Consider the following 25994-nt stretch of genomic DNA (forward strand, 5'->3'; position numbering starts at 1 on the left):
AAAAAAAAAAAAAAAAAAAAAAAAAAAAAAAAAAAAAAAACCAGGCACGTGGATCAAGAGTTGACCGCCAGCGAAGCGAAGAATAAAACGTGCTCTCTGGTAATTGGTCCACGTGTGAATGGCCGCCAAAACCCGTGACAGTGGGGTCCAACTTGACGCAAATCTGACAATCCTAACAAGATTCCGCCACGTAACGTCTTAAAATCTTGATTCGAAAGCGAGAAGCATGCCGATCCGATGGCAACGGTCGGAAAAAACGCCGTTGAAAAAGAAAAGAAACAAAATTGGTGGTTCAAGTTCCGAGATGGGCCCGTAATGGGCCACTTGTATGGGGGAAAGCCCATAGGCCTTTATTAGGATTAGATTTGATAGGGCCCGGAGTGGGCCCATGTCAATGGAGATCTTGGATTTTCTATTTTTCTATTATTATTTTTAAAAAAAAAGAAGAAAAAATTGTGAAAGTTGTGGGGGGCCCAGGAATTTCAGTGACAAGGAAGGCTTAAATAAAAAAAAGGATCTAATTGACGTTAAGGTCCCTAAAATGGAATCACTACCGAATTATTACATCAGATTCTCAATTAATACTAATTATTGGTTTCCCCAACTTTTCATTTTAATTCTATTTTCACTTTTTATAATCAAAATATATAATCTATTAATTCATTCAATTATATTCAAATCTTTTTAAATAGATTCATAATTTTCATATTTATTATTTACTTTATGATAATAATATTATTATTTAATTTCATAATAGGATTGACCTCCCTAAATTAAGCTCGGTTTGACTCTTTGTTTCTATTTAGATTGCCCTATTATATTTATACCAAAATTTTGTATTTTTATTTTTATTTTTGAAGTCGTGGGACAAAAGGAGAGAGACACTATTTTTTAATAGTAACATAAAGTTATTTTTATAAAATAAAAATAAAATTTTGAAGTTGTTGAAATAGTGATTTTTTGTTTTTTATTTTTTTATTTTTAAATAAGCTAAGAGACACCAAATAAGAATTTTAACATTTAATATTGAATTAAAAAAAAAAATTATCCTTTATGTTTTTACAAATTATTTGAAAGGGCCTCATTCAAGAATTAAAGAGAAAAAGATTATAATCGAGACTTCTTTTCACACACTCTCCCACAAAACAAAACAGTTTCAAACTATAAAGATATTTAAATTTAATTTTTGAAACGTGACTCGAAGATTATCGTCTCGAAACTTAGTGCATGGATTTAAAGATGAGGATAAGGCTTTTGAACAAACACAAAAGTGTGTTAGGGGTTTATAGGTTATAATGTATTTCCAAACTTTTTCCAATTCAATCATTGAGTCAAGCACACCCTAAAATTGAAATTAAAAAATAAAAAAAGAAAAGAAAAATGCACTATTTGTTTTCAAGGTTGGTCCTACTTAGGCACGCCAAGGGAAAATTGCAATTATTTATTAGCACATTAAAGTTCCCTTTTTTTTTTTGGTCAACATTTTGGTTGGATTGAGGGGTAAAAAGATGATAATGTCGAGTAAAAAGTAGATTTTGTTACTTGACTTTGGAGTAATTAAAGTGTTAAATAGGAGTGGTAATAATTTTCTCTTTAACCTCTTTGTTAATGGCAGGGAATGATATTGACTAACTCTAAATTTACTACAAAACCCACTTCTTTTTCTTGAAAAAATAAAACATTTTAATTAATTTTTTAGTTTAAATATTTGAGACGTATTTGTAGTAGAGTTCAAATTTTCAACTCGAAAAATAAACTCGGAGGAGTCCATACGAATACATATATAGACTATTATTCAACCTCGTACGACTAGTCTTTTTCATCTTTTCAATTTGTCAGGAACAGTGAATAAGACCGATTCAATTATGATAACGGTAATGTATATGAGTTATTAAGTGTTACGAATATCATAAATGTATCTTAAAAAGGAGAGGGTGAGAAAATAGTTAAAGTGAGAATAGAGAAATTAGACGTATGAAGGTCACCAAAATAATGACATATCCCACTTTATTTTTTTCTTTTGTACTTTTTTTGAAGAATCTCTCAGATGATAATTCATTCTTACCGCTCCCTTATTATGTCCCTACACTCTGCCCCTTCGTTAAACTACTAACTTACACTAAAAAAAAAAAAAAAGAAAAAAAAAATCTATTTCTATTCTTTTTGGATATGGAATCGATTCATTTACATATCTCTCATTTACTCAAGGACTACACGATTGTAATGTAGATGTAATGTGTATCATGTAAGATACACGATAAATTTAGTTGTTTGAACTATACTCAAGCTGATGTATGGAACTACTCCAAGGTAAGTCAATCTACCTTAAACTCGGGAAGATCAAAGATAAAGTTAACCCATTTGAGAAAAAGAAAGTGAAGTTCTTAATTCTGTTTCAGAAGAAGTAGGATGGTTTTAGAGAAGGAAAAAGGAAATGGGTTTAGAGGGCTATAGGAGGGAACAAATGTGGGAGTAAATTAGGAGAGGTACAATGGGTAAGCGTGTCCTCCAGGCTCTATTTACTTCTCAAGCTATTTTGTCAAAAGCTTAATTGAAGCTCCCTTTCCCCCTTTTCTGCTGTTTTGACTGCAGAAATTTGCTTATGATCTGATCTGATCTGATCTGATCTAATCCAATCCAGTCCAAATGATTTAATTACATAACTTTAATCACCGCAAAGCCTGTGTGTTTTCCTTGCTCTGCTCTGCGCTTTGAGCTTCATTAAATTTAACAGAGATCCAACACACTTTTTCTTCTCTCTAAATTGGAGCTAACGGATCTCTTCCACAACTTTAATCACTGCAAACCCTGTTCTTCCTTGCTTCCCTTTGAGCTTCATTAAATTTAACTAATACCCATTACCCAACACTTCATTTCTCTCTATCTTCAACCAAATTAAGTTCTTACACAGCTTTAATCACTGCAAAAGCCTGTTTTTCCTTGCTTACCTTTAATTAACACTCTTTTTCTTTTTGCCATCTCATTGAAACCCACAAACACATCCCTCTTCAGCTTCAGGTACCTTAGCTGCCCTTGTTTTGGTGTGATTCAACCAACACTCTCTCTCTCTCTAAAATCGTAGAGAGAGAAGGAAACTCAGAGAATAACCCAAAACCCAAAGAATCCAGAGAGATATATAAGGATGAAGAAGAAGTTGCATTTGATTTAGACAAAAACAATGGAAGAAGTTACAAAGATGAATGCTTGTTAAGAAGAACGAACCCTACAAATCTCACCCATCAGATTCAAAAAAGAAACAAAATTTAAACTCATCAGAGATTCCAGGACTACATCATATATATATAACTATTTACAAGTATATAAAAATCTCTCCCTAATCTCTCTAAGATCCGGAGTTGCAATACTTCTGCAAAATCCCATCTGGGTTTTATAGAGCATATTGCATTTTCAACCAAATCAAAACAAACCAAACCAAAACAAAACCCAAATCATCTGATTCTGATTTTCTGATCTTTCTCTAAACAGGGGATCTCATGAATCGCTGTAGTTATGCCAACAGATGAGCATGGCAACACAGCGCCTCATGATGTAAAATCGAGCCCTTTGTTCTTTTACCAATTTGGCACATTTTCTGGTAAAAGAACGCCTCCTCTCAGAAGAATTTCTCATCAGAGGACAGGAAGAAGAAGATGATCGGGTTCTCGTCGGAGCCTCTTTCTTGGGCAGCTTCCATTTCTCCTCCATGGAAAAGGGCGGCGGAAGAAAGGTAAGCCCTTTAAGAGTGAAATGTGAAGTGGGGTTGGGGAAAGGTTGGAGCTTTGGCGAAGATGGAAGGTCGAAGAGGATTATTAAGGCTTAGAGGGAAGCTCCGACGGTATTTATAAGGGGAAAAGAGGCCATAAAAGAGGTTCAAGAAAAGGCCGTGGCAGTGGATATCACTTCACACACCTGTTTTTTCTTTCAGAGATACGCCATTATAATATCATATATATATATATTTTATGAATTATATGTATATATTTTTTTTAAAATAAAGAATCTAATTCGAGTAATAACCCACACGTCATGGAGGTCTACTAATTTAACCACTGTAAAACGGAATTCTGGGGATTATAAAAATGGGCTCTTTTTACCGTTTTTTACTTCAATGCCAGCTGTCCAGGGTAATTCTTTTGCTGCCGTCATTTATTGGTTTGAAACTGGGATCATTTTAGATTCAAGATCATGCGTGGTCTCGTGAGTTTGTATTTACACTTCAGAGGTGGAATTTTTTAAACTTCAACCTAATTTATGCAAACCAAATATTGGCTCCACTTCTTTTTTATCTCATAATTTTTCACTCCGATTTTGTAACACTATTAACTACCACCGCTAATAAATATTATTTGTTTTGACTCGTTACGTATCGTCGTTAGTCTCACTATTTTAAAACGTATTTACTAAGGAGAGATTTTTATCTTCTTGTAAAAAATGTTTTATTCCCCTCGTCAACCAATGTGAGATCTTACAATCCACCCCTTCGGGGCCAGCGTTCTCGTTCACACACTATTCAGTATCTGCCTATGATACCATTTGTAACACCTTAAACTCATCGTTAGTAGATATTGTCCGCTTTAACATGTTACATATCACCGTCTTTGAATGAAGCTAAAACCTTGTAATATAAACCTTAAATGAAGCATATTTTATAAGGCCAACCATCCTTTAAGGCTTTTAGTTTTTTCTTTTCCAAACTAAAAAGAAAATGACATTTAAACCACAATATATTTACCAAGATTTTCAATCATTAGGAAGCTAACTTACATCTCACATACTAATTTTGACTATACATTGAAAACGGAAATTGACAATTCAAATCAACTGATTTTACCAGCGGAGGTATGTGGGAGATTGGGATATATCCCTTTAACACTCCCACCTGTTTATTTCACACAACAGATTAAACAAATTTGTTCCATTCTTTTGGAACACCCTCAAATCCAAAGACCCAAATAAGCTAAAGAACCCTAAAACTTTTCCACACCAAGACAGACAGAGAGAGACAGAGAGATCTGAAAGATGTCCACAAATCTTTTGGCAATCCCAAGTGAAGTTTTTAGGAGAGAAGTTGGAAATGAAAAGAGGTGGGGTTTGACAGTAAGTAAGAGAGAAAGAGAGGGAGGCGATTGGTGAAGTCAGGTAGGCATGGTGGGGGCTAAAGATCAACCAGAATTAGAAAAGTAAAGGGGGGAGTTGATGAAGAGTGACATATCAGAGGTTTGAATGATGAATCGTAAAAGATTTTTTCATTTTGAGCCTTTTTTGTACAAGTGGTGAATCACAGAGAGAGGGGGTATGAGCCTGAGCCTGAGAATTCGCCCATCATGATTCTTCACTTCTTTTTTTGATATTCAACAAACACACACAACCCCCTGATGTGATATGTCAAGTCTTTTTGGTCTCTACTCTAAGCAACTTATTCCCATTTGCAATCTCTCTGCTTCACTCTCATTCTCGTCCTTCCCATATCTGTATCTTTTGTATCCATGAATGCTCCTTTTCATCACTGCACACATCATCTAAGTTGCTATATTACATGACAGATTCACACCCAACTATGAGAAAACAATGTTTGTGAGTCTGAGGAACCCATATTTCATCCATATAAAAAGAGGGTTATGACACAGATTGATAATCCTATGTGGGATTCGTCCAAGTTGCCATGCTATATGGCGTGACCTTAGAGCTGGTTGACATTGATTCTCAATTTTTAAACTACCAAAATGTAAAGATTTGTTTTGGACCTATAAAACTTGTTTGTCAAAATATGAGCTAGCTAATATTATAGGCTATAAAAATATCAAACTTCTACGACCCACATCTCAAACAACCATGATAGCTCTTATGGATCATAAATTTATAAATAAATATCAAAATGACCAAGCTTGTCAGGATGTATTGACTTGTGTAGCTGAGTCTATTTCATGTCCATGCAACCATGATGGAGTGCGTATGCCTCCATGTATTGAAAATGCATAATAAAAATGCAAAAATGAAAGTCGAGAAAAACAGTTCAGAAAATTCTTTGAAATCATTTTATCAACATTAAAATGTGTTCTTTCAAACACTAACAAAAAAGGACAACTAAAAAACTATTACACTTTGAAGGTAATTATATGCTAAGACACGATTATATATGTCATGACAACAGCAGACATTACTTTCTTACATAATGACAGAGTAAAAAAAGATGAAAATGATTATATGATTAAAATAAAAGGAAAAGGAAGTAAGCATGAAAATGATCAGTAGCTCTCTCTTTGCTTTCTGATCCCCTTTTTTCGCTCATTGGATGAGCGAGGAATCTTTGACTAGCAATTCGAAAACTTCCAGCTGCAAAGAAAAACGCTTGCAACTGCAAGCAGGAAGGGAAAAAAAACGTATGCTTTTGGCTCATTGTCTGCATGAAGACCTAAAAGCAACTGAATAGTTAAAGAACTAAAAGCGCAATCATTATGGGTTTATTGAAGGCTTGAGCCAATTGGTTTGTTTAATTTTATAATCTTTGGAAAATGTTTTGATTCCATTAGGGATTTCTGATGTGAGTCTTATTGCAAATCTTGTCATATTCATGTTTTCTATATAGAATTCGAGATGCTCTCTTAACTTTTGAGCTTGAGATTCCTTCAGTTGTTGAAGAACTCTGTTTTCTTTTGGATTGTTCAGATCAAATGCCTACCTTAATCAGTTAACTAATGAATAAGAATACACGAGGATGCAAAAAGAAAATACTGGAGTTATTTTTTGGGATTGGACGAAAAAAGTTAATGATTTTGGATACAACAAAACACGGGTAATGTGTTATTAAGTAACGGGTCAAGTCCACCACTAGCAGATATTGTCCTCTTTGGTCTTTCCCTTTCAGGATTTCCCTCAAATTTTCTAAAACGCGTCTATTAGGAAGAAGTTTTTACATCGTTATAAGAAATGCTTCATTCTCCTCTTCAATCAAGGTGAGATCTTACAATCCACCCTCCTTGGGGCCCAAGATCCTCGCTAGCACACTGCTCCTAAGAATGCATTCAAGTCCCTCTTGTTTACATCTTTTTTTGTTTGTTCTTTACATTTTTGTTAATGGCATGGGTGAAAAGTTTTATTTCGTTTATAATATAAAATTGTACTTAAAAAATAAAAAGAGTCCTGGTATTTTGTTCTTATTACTACTTTATTTTATATTATAAATGACGCCTAAAATTTTTCTCTACACAATATATATATGAATGTCAACAAGAATAAAATAAGCTTAATCAGTAGATTTTGCATATGCATGACATGGACAACACTATTTTTAATGAGAAAATGTTGCAAAACTATGGTGTTAATTTAACTTCATATTAATACAAACAAGGATTTTATTCTAAATTTGGTCAAGTCAAACCTTTCTCTCTCTGGCTGCCCAAAAACAAAAGCACATGATCCCATGTGTAGTTGTAAAACTAACCTAAGCCTTAAACTGATCTAAAATATTACCAACCCAACTAATTTCATTAATCCCACTGATATATTCAGGCAAAAATGGGTCAAAGTCTAAGCACACGAGATTCTCAAATAGAAAAGAATTCGACTAAAAGGCTATCACATTCATCCCCATCAGAGTTCAAAAACCGAAGCTAAAGAAACTGTAAGAATGCAAGTGAGATGATGGCTTTAATACAGAGCAGACCAATGTACTAAAACAGAGCAATTAAATTCCCAAACAGTTTCCCTTCTCAAGGGGACTCAAAGCTCAAAACATGTGCAATTAGCTAGCTTTCTGGGTTCATCAACTTGGGTTAAATGCATTTAGTCCACAAACAAAATTTATCCGAACATTTCAGTCATAGCCAAAAGGAGTTTTTTGGTACTACTAACCTCACGAGTCACCAGACAACTTCTCCAACAAGCACAAGATATGGTTGTCCCTTGATTTGTCCCACAGGCATTTCGTCGAACACCTTGGGGACACTTTTTGTTTGACCCCATCAAATGATTGATTCTGATCATTGTTCAGTGACCCAAATCGTGGATTCTCATTTAAAACAGTACTCGGTCCTAGCTTTGATTTGGCATACAAGCTTTCACTTTCCCCCAAAAAGACATGTTTCTTCTTGCTCAAATCTCAAATCCCCAACCAGTGCCTTTCTTCAATGAACAGAGAAATGAAGGCGCTGAAAGTGAAATTGCAACATCCATTAACCAAATGCCCACATTGTTCATTTAATTCAGATTCATGAATCTCAATAGCATTCTTTTCCTTTTGTTTTCTTGATTTGAAGCTCAAACAAACCTGGAAGATTAATTGTGCTCATACGGCTCGGGCCAAAGACATGGAAAAAATTAGATGAGATGGAAACCAGTGAGCACCAAAAAAAATGGAAGATCATAGTATCTTTATTGATCGAGACCTTTTGTGGAAGTCAAAGTAAAGTGCTCAAACTAGACAATATCATATACTATTGTGGAGAGTAATGATTCTTAACTCATCGGGGATGGGGATAAATTTGTGAAGAAGCCAGCTGATGAATCAACTCCAACCTATATTACTCCATAATTAAATTGAATTTTAAATTAATTAATCTCAAACACTAAATTAAAAAATCATAGGTTAACCAGCTAATTAAACTCACAAATAATTCAGCTAATTAAACAAAAAAAAATTAAAACAAAGGTACTGAATCATAGATAAATAGAATTATAATAATCTATATATAAGAATCCGTTGGAAACAAAGATTTGGAATAGTGAAATCCAAGTTAGGAGAATAAACAAATAATAAGAAGAAAAAATGGGAGACAACAAAATCGTGAAAGATGATTTTGAGTGCAGACCAAAATTGTGTCTCAATAAATTTTAAATTACAAAATAAATGTTAATGAATATATTTGTTTTAATTAGACGGAATAAATAATGGAAAAAATATATGAATAAAATCCAATCACATAGCATCACCAATTTGAATAAGAAAATTCAAATAATTGGTTGACTCTTTATAATGGTATAATATTGTCCACTTTGAACGTAAGCTCTAGTACTTTTGTTTGTGCTCTCCAAAAGGCCTCGTACTAATGGGGAGAGTATTCTTTCATTATAAACTTATAATTATTCTTTAAATGAACGAATGAGACTTTCATTATCCAACCATTATTATTATTATTATTGGGGAAATTGATAATGAAATTAAACTCATTAATTTGCATGTCATAAAACAAATTAAGTAATTAGAAGGAATAGGCAAAAACCCCATAGATTATGGCATGTTCGTAGGTTAGGTAGCAGAATCTCTCTTAAATAAATTAATCCAAATTATATATATATATATATATATACACACACACACACATTTCTTTATCTTTGTTGTGCAGCTTTATCTCTTTCTTTTATTTTATGATTTCCATTTGGAGACAAAAATATGCAAGTTGGACATGAAAAAAAAATATTTTTTTTTAATGATGTGGCCCAAATTTTTTTAATGATATTTTATGTACATTTTTTTTTTATAATATTGATAATAATAATAATAATAATAATTAAAAAATAGGTATAATTAATAATTCTATTTTGCTACGATATCAATGATGCATAATGCGGTTCAACAATAAAAGAAAAAATATATATATTGTATCAAAGTGAATAATTATGATGTAAAATTGATAAAGATCTGTATGTTACATGTTTGAATCATTTAATCTATTATATATATATATATATATATATATATATTAAAATTTAAAATATCTTTAAAAGAATAAAATATAAGATCTGACTATAAGAAAAAATTTGTTTTTTTCTTTATTAATTTCGGTATAACTCAACTATTAAAATATTATTTTTTTTATGCATTTGATTAGGCGGGCTTAATTGACTTAAGATGCATGGATTAAGATTGTGTTAGAGATGGCTATGGGCCTTTTTAGCTATTTTAAGTAACAAGCCCTTAGCTCAAGTATTGAAATTTTTTTTTCCTTAGGTTATATGTCTTATCTAATTAATTAAGATGAGTAATACGCTCTAACTCAATAATAATTTTATCCATGAAATATTTAAAATGAAAATGGTAGAAATATTAAAAGTAATGTAAGGTAAACTGAACTATACTCATGTTGATTTTGTTCAGAGGTTATTACGTACATATACATCTATTCTTGGAGCAACAAAGCCGAACAACACCTCCAAATCCGGCGGCCGAAAGTACCCGTCCTTCGGCGGAGCCTTGCGCTTCAAGCTAACCGCCTTCTTCCTCGGCGCCGCCGGGCACAACACCGTCACCGGAATCCGGCAGCTCTTCCGTCGCGGCGTGCGGCATATATCCTTCTTTTCCTCAGCCATGATACTCCAATTGAATCCTGAAAGTTCGGAGAAGCTGAATTTTGAGAAGATTTAGAAAATTGGAGCATTAGATTCAGAATTTATGTATGGAGATGACAGGGGCTTGTTGCGGAAGATAAACAGAGTCCAAAAACGTGCAGCAGAAGAAAGATATATGACGTGGCGAGAGATCGAGTCTACCATAAGCTTCATTTTGAATCTCCACCGTTCGATTGTTTTCCCGCCTTCTTTCTTAGCGGCTGTAATTCATTGTTCTTCTTAATGCCTTGGTGGGGCCCACAGCGAACAGGATAAAAACTCGGTGTTTCATTAACTAATAGTTGTATGGTATTTACTATTTATTTAATTTTTTCATCTCTATTTGGGAAAACATTGAATGTAGTTACTGCCTTCATTTACTATTTTCACCTTTTTCTTTTTTAACCTTTTAAGTCTCATGGATTCAATAATAATATTTGAAGTCTATAATGTTTTTAAGATTAACTAGCATTAGTTAATTTAAATTTAATAGCTCAAATATTTACTATGAAACTTTAGGATATATGTAACATATTTCATGTGTTACATGTTTCAATTAAATTATTATCAAAGTTAAACATGTATTATAATAATAAAACAAAAAGCATACTTCTATCATAGAGCTGTCATATCATAACTCAATTGCAGTAAATGGGTTTGATTGAAACAATCTGACAGATGTAAATACATTAATAACTGTAATTAATTTGATAACTTCATATTAAACTAATAATATTAAAAATAACCCCTTTTAGCTATTTTAATAAGATATTTATATTGAGAGTCGTGTCTAGCCTAGTCAGCATCACATTTATGTAGTGTCTACATATTTTTAATGAAGATATTAATAAAAGTTTCACGTCTCTATTTATTTTATATTGATATTAATAAAAACATTAATCAAATGTCAATCTCACACCCATTTCAAAAAAAAAAATCATAAAGTCATGAAATTTATTAAAAGTATATATACACACAATATTTTTCTATATTTAATACGTAACAAAATTGTCAATTTAATTAAAAGAAATTAGACTATGGTAAAAAAATGTTACTTATAAAATTTAATGTACAAAGAATTTGATAAAAATAGAAAATATTAATAATAAATATTTTTGTTTTTTTTTTTTAGTTTTATTTCTAATGTTTTTTTTATTTTTTATTTTTAAATATATAGAAACATGAAGCTTTGATGTATGGACATCGAAAATTTAAATGTGAATGCGTGATTGTAGCATTGGTTCTATTAATTCTCATAACGGTTCTCACAGACCGGTTAAACTAAACCGTCCGGTTGTGATTCGATCTTGGCCCGCCTTCGACTTTCTTCCAACAATCGAAAGATCATTCAGCGTCGTCTTCGTTCTTCTCCAGCTCGCTGCGGGCTAGGGCAACGAAGAAGAAAGCTTGTTCCAATCCCGATTGGCTTCTGTTTCATCTTTTAAATTCACAAACATGCCATTCGTATCGGAAATACAGAGACAATCTGATTTCAATCACTTTTCTCCTACCACTCCCATCGTCATCGACAATGGCGCCTCCTCTTTTCGCATTGGGTATATCCATTTTTTTGGCTACAACTCTTAGAACAAGCTGAATGCACTTTCTTTTTTGATTACATTAATGAACTTTGTGTTCTGTTCTTCCCTGAATTTAGCGCTGTTTGTTGTGTGTGACTCTTTCAGATGGGCGGGAGAGTCCGACCCTCGTGTTATTTTCCGTAACATTGTCCAGAGACCTCGCCACAAAGCCACTGGTATGCTTACTTTTCATCAGTTAACCTGTTAACATTGTTAGTTTGTTTGATTGTCTAGTTGAAGGTCTGCTTCTTATTTTCCCATGGTTGAAGAATTCACACTTCCAAAGTAAAATGAGGAAAGAATCATTGATGAAAATTTACAATTGGTGCTTAGTCTCATTCTTACTCCAGTTCGAACTCTCTGAAAAATTGAGATCCTCCACTCCTGTGGAAAATATCTCCATCTTTGGCTGTGTACTTGAAGCGTATTCTGCTGTTCTTATTGCGATTCAGGTGAAACAGTTACCATTGTTGGAGACCACGAACCGTCTTTGTTGAAATACTTTGATTGCACACGCTCAAGTCCTCGCTCTGCTTTTGATGGCAATGTTGTTTATCAGTTTGAGATTATGGAATACGTAAGTTGGATTATTGTTTTATCTTTTTTTCATTACATTCTATATACCTGAACTAGCCACATTGTCTGAACTTGTTAATTTTATTAAAATTGGAGATATTCGCATGTAGGCAACAATATAAGGCATAAATGTTAGAAGAATGAATGTAGGTGTGAGTAAGTGCATCCCCTTGTGTATTTATGTGAATTAGGAGTGTATAAAGTTGTATCTTTTGATTATTTCCTTGCACCTTTTAGGTTCTTGATTTTGGATTTGATCGGCTGGGAGCAAATGGACCAGAGGTAATTTTGCGAACGTTAAGTTTCAACCCTTTTTTCGTGTCTTATTCTGCCATTCCTCCTTGCCTTTTCTCACCTCTTATTGTTGGTAATACCTGTTGTATCTTTCCAGTCTGATTTTGGGCTCTTGCACTCCATTGATTTCCTGCATAACCCTACTGTTTTGATAGACTCTTGGCATATCTCTGGTTTCTAGCTTGAATTTATATGGTGATGGAGTAAGCTATCTTGGATCCTCCATTTCAGGATAAAGGCCGGCTATTATGGCAAATAGGTTTTGTGCTGTTTGCAATGTCTGGTTGGGAAAAAAAAAAAAAAAAAAAAAAATACAACTTCCTTTTGCGAAATACAACTTCTCTCAGCATAACTTTTTTCTTTGGTTGCATAATTTGGAACTTCTTTTTGGAAGTTATATTTTTCTCTCTGCAATCATCAATACTTGAGGCTGTTTCTTTTAACACTTGTGTTTGTAGACGCTGGTACTTTCAGGGTCATATGTGGTTAAATGAATGTTTGAATTCATAATTTTTATTTGGGTATAAAATTATATATAGTTTGAACATCAATAACAGTATCGAATATGACTTGGACTTGGTGAAACAGGTAGAGTATTAGTACTTATAATTCAATATGCATTAATCTTATTTATAACTATTTGTTTAACTCCAGTTTGCGTTATTTCTTAATTTAAACTTTTTTCTTAGAGTTTCAATAATATTATTTACTAGTCCATAGTTTTTATTTATTTATTATTATTATAATTCTTTTAATTTTTACATACAAAGGGGCCTTAATTTGATTTATGTCCCTTTGAGGGCAGAACAGATTGATCACCCCATCCTGATAACAGAATGTGTATGCAATCCAGTCCAATCTCGTAGTAAAATGGCAGAGCTTTTATTTGAGACCTACGGAGTTCCTTCAATAGGTACAATCCTTGTTGAACTTATTATGTTCTTTAATGACTGGGCACCATATTTTATGAAATAATGTTTTTAAGCCTTTTTCTATGGCTGCCCTTGTCTGCTGGGCTCCAGATTAAAACTTAATATATTATGTTTGGCTTGTTGTAGAAACCTCTAGACGTAACCTTTACTTAAATTTACTAATAATATTTGGTTCTGCTTCCTTGACAATGTATTTTTCCTTTCCTTCTATGACTGTACTACAGCATATGGTGTTGATGCGGCATTCAGCTATATGTACAACCAACAACTTGGGATTTGTGATAAAGATGGCCTTGCTTTATGCCCAGGCTTTACTGCAAGCCATGTTATTCCGGTTTGCTTTGTTCTTTCATCCTCTTACCAGTTCATAAATCTCATAAATTAATTGTTCTTTTTTCTTCTGAAATTCCCCCGAGCACACCTAGTCAAAGTCAGTTTTCCTACGTCTGTGTTTGCAGTCACTGTATGTATGAGTTTTCTTGCTTATAATGCATGAAATAGTGTATTGCTGTTGATCTTTCTGAGTATATCAATGCTTGAGTTGGTGTTAACATTGTTGTTGTTTTTTTTTTCTTTTGTCAATTGGCTTTTCTTTTCTTTTCTTCAACAATTTTGCATCGTTATAATCTTGTTGATTTGAGGTTGTCTTTGAAGCCTTCAACTTTGATGTTTCTAGTTGTACTATTCCATACATGATTTTATAATTGACTACTGAGTGAACTGCATCTAGGACACTTGATTTTAGTGGAGAGTCAATGATAATTTTATCACCTATCTTTATTGTCAGTTCATTGACGGGGAGCCTGTTTATAAAGGATGCTGCAGAACCAATATTGGTGGATTTCACGTGACTGATTCTCTGAAGCAACTTCTTTCGCTCAAATACCCTTATCACATGTAAGTATAATTCATTTAACATATATACCGGGTGTAAAGTTTGCAAAAAAAAAAAAAAAAAAAAAAATCATTATTTTTGTTCATGCTAAAGGGCCAGATTCACGTTGGAGAAGGTTGAAGACCTGAAGATGGAGCATTGCTATATAGCTTCAGATTATGCATCAGAGGCTCAATTGTTTCAAGTAATCTTCTTGGCTTTATTGTTATTGTTATCATCGTTGTGTCTGTCTTTTCACTCAGTTTGAGTCCTATATCTATGAACAGAAAGGGACCAAGGAAGCAGAAAATAAAACTAGGTGTTGGCAGCTCCCATGGATTCCACCACCTACTGAAGAGCCTCCCTCAGAAGAAGAGATTGCAAGAAAGGCTGCAATTAAGGAAAAACAAGGTCAACGATTGAGAGAAATGGCTGAAGCAAAAAGATCTTCGAGGATCAATGAGCTAGAAAATGAAGTGCGTGGTTTGGAGTTTCTTTTACATCAGCTTGTGCAAGTGGCAGAGGTTGATATTCCGTCCTTCTTGTCAGAGACTGGCTACGTCTCGAAGCAGGAAATTGAGTCCGCTTTGACCAAAGCAACACAATCTTTGCGGAAAGCAAAGGGGGAACCAAAGGATGATCAGGCGGAAGCTGAGGATCATACTGACGCTACAAATGAAAAGTTCCATCTCGTCAACGTCCCTGATGATGTGCTGTCACCTGAGCAGGTAAAAGAAGGCTGTACATGCATGATAAACGCCTGAATGTTTTAAATATTTGTTCTGTGTTGTTCAGCTGCCATGTAATCTTCGTTAAGAGGTTCCAAATGATATTTGTGAATTTCTTCATAAAGAAACAACTCCCCTGCTGAAGTAAGAACTTCTCTTTTTATAATGATTGAAATTTATGCAGTTTAATTTTCTTGGCAGCTTAAGGAGAAAAGAAGGCAATTGTTTCTCAAAACCACTTCTGAAGGACGACAGCGAGCCAAGCAGAAACGTTTTGAAGAAGAGTTAGAACGGGAAAGGAGAAACCAGCTAGATGAAGAAAGGAGATTGTATGCACACAATTTCTTCCTACATTCATAATTTTAGTGTCCAGGGAATCTAATTATTAGTTATGTCCCTGCTGAGAGTTACCATTGCTCATTTGAATGGTTCCAGTACCATGATGCCATTATACTGATTTTTTGCAATGACCCACTACTTGTTTAATGCTTATATTCTCCTTTATGTTTCTTCTGTTGTAGGGAGAATCCCGAGATTTATTTAGAGCAACTGCATGCCAAATACAAGGAGGTTTCTGAAAAAGTGGAGCAGCGAAAGCGGCTCAAGACTAATGGAGGTCATGCAAATGGGAATAATTTGTCTGGAGGAGTAGGACGTGGTGAGAGGCTGAATGCTGCCCAGAGGGAGAGGATGCGTCTTTTAACAACAGCAGCCTTTGATCGTGGGAAGGGTGAGGACACCTTTGGTGCAAGAGATGAGGATTGGCAGCTTTACAAACTTATGAGCAAAGATAACAACGACGATGACGATGAAGGCCCAGATGAGGATGAAGTTGAAATGATTCGTTTATCCTCTAGGCTCCAGGTCAGTCCCATCACAACTTACATATGTCAGCTTTACTTATTACTGATTTCACATTTCAGTATCTTGATCTTGAATTACCTGAGATATTAAGTGTAATCTCTTACTACTGTAATTAGGATATAGACCCCACTTTTGTTCCCAAGTCAGATGTTGCTCAACCAACAGAAGTGCCAAAATTCCGTCCTCTTACCAAGGAAGACTTCCAGATTGTTATGGGGGTTGAAAGGTTCCGATGCCCCGAAATTCTATTTCATCCCAACTTGATTGGTGTCGACCAGACAGGATTAGATGAAATGACTGGCGTCTCATTGCGAAGATTGCCATCGTACAGTGATGATATTGCAGAAAGATTGACCAATTCAATCCTCATTACAGGAGGAAGTTGTCTTTTTCCTGGCACGAGGGAACGTTTAGAAGCTGGAATTCGGATGATCAGGCCATGCGGGTCACCTATTAGGGTGGTCAGAGCACTAGATCCAGTTCTCGACGCATGGAGGGGGGCCTCTGTTTATGCTGCTGGTGCACAATTCACAACACAAACTTTCAGTAGGATGGATTATCTCGAGAAGGGTGAGGATTGGCTTCGCAGATACCAATTACGGTACTCGCTTTAGTTAATTTTTAAGTTGGCTGATAGCTTCTGCTGTATCCTTGATCATTTATTTTTAATTGATGTATGGTACTTACTACCCCATGATCTAACATGCTTTGAGTATAATGTCGATAAAATCAATACATGTCCTTTGCGAATTACCTGTCATTTCAACAGCTATGCTTCACTAATTTTATCGTTTTGGTATGAGTTACTTTCTAAGTTAAATTGTATGTGATATGTTCTTAAACTTTCAATTTTGTACTTTATAGACTTTTGACTTGTATTTAGTGAATCTATTTGACCTAAAATTGAATTATTTTAATATGATATTAAACTTATAATCTTAAACTTAAGCCACCAAAGAGTGCTCAAATTCAACACTAAATGCCCTATTTCTAACACAGCCTGACTTTGTCCATTCAGTAGAACATGAAAGTATTGGTGGAATTCAATAAACCAAAAAGAAAGGAAGAACCTTTAGGGTCAAAATATCACCTGTCTAAGATTAACAGTTGAGTTTCATGATACTCATCGGCTACAGTAAAACTGAACATATTGAATGTCTAAACACAGAAAGAATCCTGTTAGAATTTCATTATTACAAGAATCATATTTACAACTGACAACTCCCAAATGGGATGGCTGAACAATGAATCAAAGTAGGATACAAGAAATTAAAATCATGCTTACAATTTGCCTTGATTGATTACAGCAGAGTCAAATGTACCTACTTTCCTTTTTTACATTAAATGTGGGAACTTTCCTGTTAGACGAGAAGCCTAACAGCTGGAGCCCTCAATGGCCTTCACAACTCCAGCTTGATGATGCTTGCTGTGTTGCTTTGCCTGATGCTGCGACCAATAAGCATGTGCAGCCAGCACCCGGTCCAGAAGTTCTTGTGGGACAGGCTCGCCTCTTCTCTGCTGAGGCGATATTCTCGCCGTGTGGACCAGGGTTTTCCATTTATCCTGCAACACACCCTCATCAGGTTAGATTTTTATCTGTATGCTAGAAACCGATCACCTGAACACATGTTAAGGAGAAGGCAAATCCACCTTCAAATCCACGTAAGTTCGGTGATCTGCATTCTCAAATGCACGAAACTTAACATCCCGCCACCTGCAAAAAAGGAAACACCGGATTTCAATTGGTTTTAACTTGTGCTTCACAATGACATCAATCATGTTGTTAAAGAGCATTGGCAAACCTTCCAGTTCCTAGCTCCTCGACGGCTTGAACCAGTGCTTCTACTTCTGAAACAGAGAAGGGTCTCCTAGTTCGACGCTGTACAACTTCCGAACGCTTAGATTTTGGATTCAAGGGAACTACAGCTAATGCTTCCATAGTCATTTCTGGAACAGGGACTAAAGCTTTACAGTCTTGTAAAGAATTGTCAGGTAAATTGTCAATGCTGGTAGTAATCAGTTCATGTTTATTTTCATCTTGGATTTTGGAGTTGGTCAATGTAGTATTAGGTAAGGCCACAACATCTAGTATTCCCGAGCTCGAAACAGGATTTACAGGCGAGCTGTGAAGAAAGTGACAGCATATATGTATAAGCTATCAGATAGAAGCGAACAATCCAATTATAAGAACTCATGAGAACACCGAGTTCTTACATAATGAACTTGTTTACCCAAACCAAGAAAACAATTACGGAAGTTCCCGAGCCCTCGAAAATCTTGAGATTAAAGGAAACAAACCCAGGTTGTTTGTTTGAATGCAATGGTAATACCTGGGTACAAGTTCAGTTATGTCACATGCTAACATCTGAGGATGATCCTCAGAACACAATGGTGAAGTTGAATTATGCACAAGATTTGGCTCCAATGTGAAACCAACGGTGTCCAAATTGTCTTTACAAGAGAGTCCTGTCTGCAGTAGGGTTCTGTTGTCGTCCCTGACCTTCTTCCCGTGAACAAGAACCCCGACGTGTAATCCACCCTTGAGAATAGCGGTTACTGCCTCAAGTACTATCTTCTGGAGAAAAATAACATAAATACTGCTTCAGGAAAGGGAGAAAAAAATCCTTTACCAACTGAAAGCAGGTGAACTGCACTTCATTTTACCTTCAGCAAACCAACAGTCGCGTTTTCGGGGACATCAATGAATAACTCTGGCACCTTGAATGATCTAATGCTAAATTTTACTGTCGAACAATCGAGCAGATGAGAAACCAACCATAATGCTAAGTTTGAAATGCAAGAAAGCTTCAAGAAACTTTCATACCATGAGAATCTTTGGAGTGGAAGGATGCTTGTTGAGCTGATGATGTTGTCACACTTGCTGCATTTACAGAGGAAATACATTGAGCTTACTGGAAACAAAAATGTTGGTTTTAAAGCTCATAAAGGACACAAAATTAAGCTGAGGACCTCCATGTAATACTGCAGCTAAGCCAGACTTATCGATGTGGATACTCTTTTCAGGAGAGTTCGATACACTTTCACTGCTCATCCCTTCATCAGAATTCACAACGGAGCTCCGGTCGAACAATCTCCTCCTTTTGTAAAGACCATCCCCTTGGAATCTTCTCTCACTATTGAAATACAACTTCCTCTTGCGAAAAGGATTTCGCGTTTCGTTGTCTATGGAACCTGATGCGAAATGGAACAGTAAGTTACAATGAGTTAAGATGAAAACTCGAAAATCCATAGTTAAGAATCTCACCAGATCTAGGAACCTCACAGTCCTTCAGTTTTGGAGCTGCTTTCCAGTGTTTTGAATTCAGTAATTTCCTTATTCGTCGTCCTGCAATTCGCGATGGAGGCCTGAAAGAGTTCGGGTGAAAGCTAGATTTATTGGACCTAAATTTTTCATCTTCATCTCTACTTGCTAACTTAAAGTAATTCCTATATCTGGAAAACGAACTGCGAAATCCAGTTTTGAAGCTTGAATTGGCCATAGTTGGTGATTTTTTCAAATCCTTAGAACCGTGTGAATCAGCCATGTTTGGAAATCCAATTCCAAATCCTTTAGTCTCATGCTGTTCTTCATTTATGATCTTCACACCAGTGTCAGTTGATTCTAGAGAATCTGGGGAGCCTTCCTCTGGTTTAGTACAATAATCTCCAAACTCTGTCTTGCAAACCACAGGCTTAACATCACCACAGGCCTCGTCCGAGCTGTTGGAATTTATGACTACCGAAGTACAATCGAAAACAGTAATATTATCTACATATTGGAGTTTCTTCAGATTTTGTTTCTGGTCAGTTGTTTCTATAGCAAGATCACAACTTTGGCTGCTGCCACCATCACAGCATTTCATCTTGAAACCCTTCTCTGGGTTCGATTTATCTTCCTTGACGACATTCGTGCCGATCACCGAGTGATCTCCATCGGATGTGTTGCTGCACGCCGTGCTTTCGCCATCTTGCAGAAGCTTCCCTGCTAAAGAAGCCAGCAGTTCAATTGCACAGATCTGGCCATCCTCGAAATCCTTCTTTGAATGAACCCTCTTCTAGAATCAACAAGGACAAAACTCAGTAACTAAGGTGCAGTTCAACAAATGAGAGAGAGATCTAAAGAGGAAATTTTACTCACTCGAAAAGATCTCGGACCTCTCGGGACAGTCCAGTCCAAAAAGCCATTGAATCCATTATCCAACCTCTTCTTCATCACCATGTCTTAGGCATTCATTGTGATAAAAACTCATCAAACACAGAGATTCACCACTTTCACTGTCAAATCATCCAAACAACAACAGATCAAAATCATTCAATTTAGAAATTTGATTCGAATTGGAATGCAAACAAACACGATTCTTTACTACAACAATGTTAATGCAACGAAGTTTCAGGGTAAAATTGATAATGTGAGCAAGAAAAAGAAAACCCAGATTTAGTCTCCAAGAATATTCAAAATTTGAATGTGACAACAAAGAAACTTGAACTGGAAATCTGGAGCAAAGCGATGAAAGAAGTTCCAATCTCAACAACTTGATTAGCTTAGAAGCAAAGAGATAAAAGAAAAGGAAAACACAAATCCAGCCAAAACAAGCTGATTCAAAATCAAAACCCAATCCCAAAAACATCTAAACCGAAGTTAAATCCACAGGATCGGATCTTAAACCCAGTAGTACAACTTTCGAACTTCATACAATTTCTGAAGACCCAATTGTTCATAATTCCAACACAAATGAAACCAACAACGCAAAACCCACCGAAACAAAAGGAAAAGATTCAAATTCTCAGGCAGATTCCCATTTTTTGCGAGAACCGAACATCCCGAAGAACACGAACCGATGAAACAAAATCCAAACTCAGAAATTGTGTGCGCAAAAACAAAAAGCTCACCAGTAGAGGAAGGATCGGAATAAATCATGCAAAACCAAGATCCAAATTGGAGCTGAGATTTCAAAAGAATTCCAGAGAAAAACAGAAACCCAAATGGAAGAAGAAGAAGAAGAAGAAGAAGAAGAAGAAGAAGAAGAAGAATGTTGCAGAATTACACGAAATTCAAGGTGGAGATCCGGAATTGAGAAGGGGAAAATGAAACAGATCCATGAAATTTCAGAACCCAAATCCCAAAGAAAAGAGTTTGAAGATGAAAATCTCTCTCTCAAACGGAGGAATACATAAACAGTGCCTAAAACCTCTTGCACACAGACATATATCCCAAAATGTTTGACCATCAAACCGACACATCCGGTACACACCATCGTGGTTACCGGCTATATCGGGTTAAACCCACCAAAACCCCTTTTTCTTCCCTCTTTCCCTCTCTAAATATCCACACGCAGACTGCTTCTTAACCTAATAATTTACATATTATATATTTTTCAGAATAAAAATACAAAAATACAAAATTAAATAATTCATTAGAAAAAAATAAAAAAATAAAAATGATTATGCAAGAGGTCGACTAGAGGCTGTGCATTGTCTAGTCACCCTCAAGGGCCGAGTGGGGAATTTGGTGGACCTAATTTTTAATTAATATTTATGTTTATTATTTTATTTTATTTTAGGGAAGAGATTTATTTATATAAATAAAATAAAGATAAAAAGGAAAAATGAAAGAAAATTCAAAATTATGTGGCGAAGAGAGGCGTGAGAGTATATGGAGAAGCGAGTGAACCAAAGTGGTTTGCGGATATCCCATTAAAATTCTTTTTATAAAAATAAATATATAAATAAAATAAAATAAAAAAGGAATTTTGCATTATCCATGTGGGACACGTCTCGTCCCGACAGGTGGATAGATAAAGCGCGCTTTACTGTAAGCCAATTGTTATTTTACTGGATAGGCTCTTCCTTAACCTCCACGTGTCCTTTCGGGGCCCATTTTAATTTCCATGGGCCCGGTTTATGGGTCGGGTTTCCTTGCAATTTTCGGAATATAATATTTCAATCTTATCTTATCTTCTTTTGTACATCAAAGTTTTGAAATTCATTAAATACAGCCTTTTCACATTTATAATTCATTAATTTATGTTTTTTTTATATATATAGTTTTAAATTTTAATTTTAAAATTTGAAAATACAAAGTATATAATAAAAGATTTAATGGTAAAAATTCAATATATAGATTTTTACTAAAATAAAATGACATATAAACTTCCATTTTTATATCAAACTCTTATAATAAATGACTAACACAAGAATTTACGACTAAACTATTTTTTTTTTTTTTTTTTTGTAAATAAGTTAAAATGAGCCTAATTTTAAAATTCTCGCCCTGAACCAAAAAGAACTAATCTGTTAAATTATAAATTTAGTAATTAAATTTAAAAATTTGTATTTAAAATGTTTGTAAATTTTATAAAATTTAGAACATAGATTTAAATGTAAGAGGATCTGAAATCAAAATTGTTTCAGAGGAGAGAGAATGAGAGAAAAGGGGGAGAGAGAGGAAGAATTATATAAATAAATAATAAAATTAAATTAAAAAAAAAAAAAAAAAAAAAAAAAGGTGAAAGATGACGATGATGGGTTGGGGGTGAAAGTGCATGTGATTGGTCGGAATACAGCTAAAAGCAAAGCTAATATGAGTTAAGAATGGAAAGGGCCATAGCCTTTAAAATAATTAACTATTCCTATATCATTTCTTCTCCCCTTCCTTTTAATCAAATTAAATTAAATAACTGTATGGCGAAATTTTCCTCTCCCACTGATGTGTGATTGCCCAAAAAAGATAATATTTAGTAGTAGTAGACTTGAACAGTTACAAATGATATCAAAGTCAGACATCGAACTATGTGTCAGTGAGAACATTGAGCCCTCAAAGAGAATGGATTGTGAGATCTCATAAGGGCCTCGAGTTGGAGCGAAAAATGAAGCATTCGTTATAAAAGTATGGAAACCTTTCTTAACAAACACGTTTTAAAATCTTGAATGAAAATTCAAAAGAAAAAATTGTATCATAAAATGTCACATGTCCACTTTATATCTTCTATAATTCAAATAATTTATGTGATGTCTACGTGAATAAAAATTATATTATATGATATTTGATGATATAAATTGGTCCACTATTTTTAATTTATGCTAATTAAATATGTTCGCAATTTCTGCAAAATTGCTATAATTTCAAAGAAATTTATTAAATAAATAAATAAAAATTCAAACAATAGTACTTAATTTCCTCCCACATCGAAATTTTATCTTTCATTTATTTATTTATTTATTTGTTATTGTTCTTTTATACCAAATATTTTTATATGAGTATAAATTAAATTAAATTATATTAAGAATTCAAATAACTTAAATTATATGAGGATATAAAATTAAAATAAATTAACAAAAGTTTTGAAAATTGCTAAAGAATTTTCAAAAAATTAAATTTTCAACCTAAACTTGCAATTACTAGCTTTAATACTAATGGCATTATTGGCAGTCAAACTATCCACAACCAACAAGCAATTCCCCAAAATTTTTACTTTCTTAAGCTTCAGCTGTCCCAATTTCACGGCCACCGGCGCCGCCGCACGGAGTTGCAGTGGGATGCGGCCGGTCCGCTGCTGCTCCACTAACGCAGCCATCAAAGTGTTTCCTTTCACCGTCCTTCCCGTCAAATCCACGTCCAGCGCCGTCCTGTTCCGGTGGCCATGGTAGAACGCCGGCAAGGACCCTTGACAAAGCTTCTTGTCCGTATACCAGACGCTCAAAACTCCTCCCTTTTCATAGTATATTCCGATCTTCTCATTCGGGTTGTAGGCTGTGATCTTCACGTCGAACCTATTAACAATATTAATTAATATTAAAAAAAAATAATTAAAACCTAAGAGATTATGCATTAAATTGATCATGATTTAACCAAAACCTGGCATAAAGCGACATGTCGACGTTAAGTCGGAGATCGCTGATAGTTAAGGAGTTGATGGAATACGTCGGAATTTTCGGCTTGAAAACGAGATAGAGAATTCCAACGACGCCTCCGATCACGATGAGTAGAAGAAAAATAACACAAAATGTCCAACAAAAACATTTGCAAACACACGAAGACCTTGTCTTCTTGGAAGGGAGAACTTTGGGAGGCGGCGCTGATGGCGGATGAGGCGGCGGTGGCCGTTCAACGTCGGTAACTGGGTGGATTCTTTGAAGGTGATCTGCAAGTGCCATTGGAAGAGTAGTATGAAGAGAAGGGTTTAGATGAAAGTTAGGGTTATAATAAGAAGGCTAAATGGGAGGGGTCGTTCACCTAACTTATACTTGCCATTTTATCCTATTCATTATTTTATGTTTTATTTTGTTCACCTAAGTTATCATCTTCAAATAAATTAAGTCAAATTAAATTTAATTTGTGAATTAAAAATTTTATTATTCATTTTGGTTCGTTACATATCGACGTCAGCTTCACGATTTTAAAACGTGTCTTCTAGAGAGAGTTTTCTACGTCCTTAGGGATGTTTCGTTCCTTTCTACAACCAATATAGGATCTCACAGTCCACCTTCATTTGGGGCCAATATCCTCGCTGGCACACCGTTCAGTGTTTGGCTCTGATACCATTTGTAACCGTTTAGGAATGTTTCGTTCCCCTCTCCAACTGATTTGAGATCTCAAAATCCACCCCCTTGGGAGTTCAGCGTCCTCGCTGGCACACCGCCTAGTGTCTGGCTCTAATACCATTTGTAACAGTCAAGGAATTGTTTTGTTCCCTTCTCCAACCGATGGGGGATCTCAAAATCTACCCCCTTGGGAGCCCAACGTCCTTGCTGGTACATCATCCGGTGTCTGACTCTGATACCATTTGTAACAGTCCAGGAATGTTTCGTTCCCTTCTCTAACCAATGTGAGAGCTCAAAATCCACCCCTTTGCGAGTCTAGCGTCCTTGCTGGCACACCACCCAGTGTCTAGTCTAGCTCTGATACAATTTGTAACAGTTCAATCCCACTATTATGCATCGTCGTTAGCCTCGCGGTTTAAAACGCATATATTAGAGAGATGTTTCCACACCCGTGTAAGGAATGCTTCGTTCTCCTCTCCAACTGACATTTTATGATTTTATGCATTTTATTATAACAAACTTCTATCATTAACACATTTATTTAAATATTAATTCTCTAATGTTTAGGTCAAATTGAAAAAAAAAACATAAATAAATAAATAACAACACACATTTTATTTAAAAAAAATTAAAAAAGAGCCATTTTCATTTTGAGTGGATACCGGATCCAAAGGAAACATGTTGGGTAGGCCCAAGCCTTCAAAATCATTTTTCAGTAACTTAAAAGGCCCAATTTATTATTTTATTATATTTTTAAAAATAAAGTTAGACACAAGCACGTGCTATGTGAGATAACGAATAAATTAAAGAGGACTAAATTATTATTTTAATTATTTCTTATAAACTAAAGGATGAATATGGCTAAAGAAATTGGTCTATTTTTTTAAAGAATAATTCAAAAGGTTAGATTTATAAAATTATTTATATAATTCAGAATTAAAAAATTATTAACCATGAGTAAAAACATATAATTAATAATAATAACACATTTGATTATCAAAAGGGGAGACCCTCCGCTCATCAAGCATTATGATAGAGTGATTTGAGGGCAACTCCTTGGAATTAAGTCTACAAATTTAAATTTAAGGGCTCAATTAGTAAAGCTCACCCACAGTTCTAGGTTAACTCCGACTCATATTCACTGCTAGTAGATATTGTCTTAACTTTCCCTTCCGGACTTCCCCTCAAGGCTTTAAAACGCGTCTTCTAGGAGAAGGTTTCCACACCCTTATAAATTAATGGTTTGTTCTCCTCCCCAACCAATGTGGGACATTACAATCCA

The 25994-nt window shown here is 34.9% G+C and overlaps 3 protein-coding genes and 1 long non-coding RNA gene across 7 annotated transcripts; 1 reads left to right on the forward strand and 3 right to left on the reverse strand.

Moving 5' to 3' along the window:
- Positions 1–7628: 7628 nt before the first annotated feature.
- On the reverse strand, positions 7629–8352 carry LOC111491954. The gene is made up of 2 exons (XR_002719802.1): positions 8267–8352; positions 7629–8147 (listed from the first exon to the last, which is right to left on the reverse strand). It is a non-coding gene; the product is annotated as an uncharacterized LOC111491954 (long non-coding RNA).
- A 3280-nt stretch (positions 8353–11632) lies between these two features.
- Positions 11633–16962, forward strand: LOC111490786 (actin-related protein 5-like). Of its 2 annotated transcripts, XM_023139400.1 has the most exons (12): positions 11633–11879; positions 12009–12079; positions 12356–12480; positions 12717–12761; positions 13584–13686; positions 13930–14039; positions 14493–14602; positions 14694–14784; positions 14867–15307; positions 15509–15636; positions 15829–16171; positions 16288–16962. In XM_023139400.1, the coding sequence occupies exons 1-12, from the start codon at positions 11779–11781 to the stop codon at positions 16783–16785; spliced, it is 2166 nt and encodes a 721-aa protein (XP_022995168.1). In that variant the 5' UTR covers positions 11633–11778; the 3' UTR covers positions 16786–16962. The 2 variants fall into 2 exon arrangements, with proteins under 2 accessions (XP_022995168.1, XP_022995176.1); XM_023139408.1 differs by lacking the exons at positions 11633–11879; positions 12009–12079 and having other exon boundaries at positions 12436–12480; positions 13579–13686.
- A 340-nt stretch (positions 16963–17302) lies between these two features.
- On the reverse strand, positions 17303–21351 carry LOC111490812 (telomere repeat-binding protein 4-like). Of its 3 annotated transcripts, none has more exons than XM_023139436.1 (10): positions 21217–21351; positions 20310–20446; positions 19437–20226; positions 19142–19363; positions 18996–19052; positions 18836–18915; positions 18502–18746; positions 17974–18294; positions 17822–17885; positions 17303–17734 (listed from the first exon to the last, which is right to left on the reverse strand). In XM_023139436.1, the coding sequence occupies exons 2-10, from the start codon at positions 20388–20390 to the stop codon at positions 17546–17548; spliced, it is 2049 nt and encodes a 682-aa protein (XP_022995204.1). In that variant the 5' UTR covers positions 20391–20446; positions 21217–21351; the 3' UTR covers positions 17303–17545. The 3 variants fall into 3 exon arrangements, with proteins under 3 accessions (XP_022995204.1, XP_022995213.1, XP_022995195.1); XM_023139445.1 differs by having other exon boundaries at positions 19437–20223; positions 21062–21351; XM_023139427.1 differs by having other exon boundaries at positions 21062–21351.
- A 2179-nt stretch (positions 21352–23530) lies between these two features.
- Positions 23531–24348, reverse strand: LOC111491664 (NDR1/HIN1-like protein 6). The gene is made up of 2 exons (XM_023140673.1): positions 24027–24348; positions 23531–23941 (listed from the first exon to the last, which is right to left on the reverse strand). Exons 1-2 carry the CDS (start codon positions 24323–24325, stop codon positions 23542–23544), a joined length of 699 nt encoding a protein of 232 aa, XP_022996441.1. The 5' UTR covers positions 24326–24348; the 3' UTR covers positions 23531–23541.
- Positions 24349–25994: the final 1646 nt, after the last annotated feature.

Source organism: Cucurbita maxima, unplaced genomic scaffold, assembly GCF_002738345.1.
Source record: "Cucurbita maxima cultivar Rimu unplaced genomic scaffold, Cmax_1.0 Cma_Scf00001, whole genome shotgun sequence".
Lineage (NCBI taxonomy): Eukaryota > Viridiplantae > Streptophyta > Magnoliopsida > Cucurbitales > Cucurbitaceae > Cucurbita > Cucurbita maxima.